This window comes from Choristoneura fumiferana, chromosome 4 (genome assembly GCF_025370935.1).
Source record: "Choristoneura fumiferana chromosome 4, NRCan_CFum_1, whole genome shotgun sequence".
In the NCBI taxonomy this organism is placed as follows: domain Eukaryota; kingdom Metazoa; phylum Arthropoda; class Insecta; order Lepidoptera; family Tortricidae; genus Choristoneura; species Choristoneura fumiferana.
Genome location: NC_133475.1, coordinates 8216194 through 8218737, shown reverse-complemented (window position 1 = coordinate 8218737; position 2544 = coordinate 8216194). Strand labels below are relative to the sequence as shown.

The 2544-nt window shown below is 35.1% G+C and overlaps 1 protein-coding gene across 1 annotated transcript; it reads right to left on the bottom strand.

Moving 5' to 3' along the window:
• Nucleotides 1-394: 394 nt before the first annotated feature.
• LOC141427042 (ommochrome-binding protein-like) lies at nt 395-2207 on the bottom strand. The gene is given in 4 exon segments (XM_074086273.1): nt 395-685; nt 687-903; nt 905-1329; nt 2134-2207. Coding segments are annotated over 3 exon segments (834 nt in total). The 5' UTR covers nt 2134-2207; the 3' UTR covers nt 395-493.
• Nucleotides 2208-2544: the final 337 nt, after the last annotated feature.

The window sequence follows — 2544 nt, the reverse complement described above, 5'->3', positions numbered from 1 at the left end:
AATCATCACGCCTGTATTCCCAAATGAGGTAGGCAGAGCACACGAAACGATACCGCTTCGGAGACACTTTTAGCAATTTTAGGTTTAGAGTTTGACAAAAACGGTACAATAGCGACAGGTTGCTAGCCTGTCGCCTACGGTATACCTTAACCTATATCCTTTGTCGCCTCTTAGGACATCCACGGAAGAAATGGAGAGGTGTAATTCTAACTCGACACCACACGGGTACAACCATACCCTTACCCTTATATGCCCTTTATACCCTTTTATATACCGTTTCTTTATGTATAATAGTATAAAATAGAAATATTTTCAATCTGTGTCTGATGAAGCATATTACTATTATATCAAAATAACAAATTAAATCAAACTAATTTTAAATGATACTAAGTAGCATTAGTAGTAATTTATTGATATTAGTGACACTAGCTAAATTAGTACCTAATTAACTAGTTACCAAGATAAATTTTTTATACATCGCAATGTTCTTAAATCATACATTTTTAGCCGTGATGCAAATTTTCTTAGTCGGTGTCAGTCGAATAATGCTATTTGACGATGCGTAGATAAGATTATTATCACTTTCGACCACTAATCCATAAACATCGCTAACATCTGCCAGTTTATTAACGACTTGGTTTTCATCAATGTTATAAAAGCCCTGGGGTGTAGAGAAATACAAATGGATTGTTGATATCAGCTGTTAAACTATTAAGGTTGTAATCACCCAAAAACACAGTCTCTCCTTTAGCTTTTTTATAACAAAACAAACCTGAAGAATTTTTGAAATACAGATTGTCCTTGCCGTCTGTAGCTATAAGCAGTGCTTTAGTATCTTGTAATTCTGGAAGCAACGCCGATACGCCGTCTTTAAACGTGTACACGTTTTCGTTGGGATAATCTGTAGTACAGTTTGTCGCTATAAAACATGTGCCAAATGTTCTTTCCATCTTTTTCAATATGGTTCGCTTTGTGTGTAGCGGCATTAAACTCGTACACACCATCTCTTCCACCTAGATAAACTTTCTGACTATGTTTGTCTACAGCAGAAGCAAATCCTCCAGCGATTCCAGTAATCGTATTGTATTCGTTAGTTTTTAGATTGATGTAACCCGATTTGAAAATATCGTTCGTTTCGCCCTCAGCAGTGTAACTGAAAAATAGTGTGTTGGTATCATAGTCGATTGTCATTTGATACGGGCCGTTTATATTTTTTAACAGAACTTGTTTTTCATGGTTGATGTTGTGGATCGATACAACGTCGCAATCAGTTTCGATAACTCTGGCCTGACTAAACGCCAGTAGCATCAAACTAATGACGAGCTTCATCTGAAATAAATAAATAAAAAGTAGTTAAGTAATATGAATTCAAGATTCGTGTACCTACAATGTTTGTCATTCATTCATTTATATAGACGACCAAATAGCCCCGTTGTTAGAGAGGCTGACTACGAAACTTGAAGTCCGCAGTTCGATCCCGGGTCGGTGGAGATATTTGTATCAAAAATACGATTGTTTTGCTTATTTTGGGACTATATCAATTGGTACCAAGTGCCCTGTGATATTTATTTAATAACTAGCTTTTGCCCGCGACTTCGTCCGCGTGGAATAGTATCTTTGGGAAGTATCTAATTTATTTAGGATGCCATCGCGCGCTATTCCCTCGGGAACTGTGCATTTTTCCAAGAAAAAAAGTACTTCGTCACTCTCTGACCCATAAACTATCTCTATACCAAAAATCACGTCGATCCGTCGCTCCGTTTCAACGTGAAAGACGGACAAACATACAAACAAACAAACACACACTTTCGCATTTATAAAATTAGTATGGGTTGCCAGATTGTAGGTACACAATGAATGAGGCACAACAATGGATAACTATGAAATTTGCATCGAATTTTGTCGATTTGACAATTCAAATTACAAATGTTATTTTTTCACCAAAATACAACCACCACTTTACATTACAAACTTTTTTCCGGTAGCCCAAATGCAAATAAACAAGAATATAAGTTACATCTTTGCGAAAAAAGAGCGTTACTTTAAAATTTGGCCGGCGAGGTTATTGAAATTCCTTTCTGTTCATAGATACCTCTGCAAACTAGTTGTGTTTAGAAATACATTTTTACTCACTTTTTATCAATGTATGCTGAACTGAGCTGTAAGCGATGTGAAGTTAAACTGAGTACTGTGCTCATGACTTTGTTTATCTCATTTTATTAAGGTCAAATGCTATCGTAGCTGTTTTGTTTATTCTTAATAGTAGGTACTTAATTGAAGGCAAGTTCTAAGAATAAATGAACACAAAACAATGATTTCAGGAAAAACTAAGCTATCGTCTCAGACAAACCTTAATTTTAAAACATTTAACGTCAATTACTTAAAATCCGAAGAAATTAACAGTCGAAAAAAAAATTAATTCTTGCAAGCGAAAAAAGAAAAGTGATATGAAACGTTTTTAAACTTTAAATTTAGAATTTTAAAGTTTTAGGGTACTTTTCAAGTGAATTAATAGGCTTCAATCTATGGTTCTAATCCGCAGTT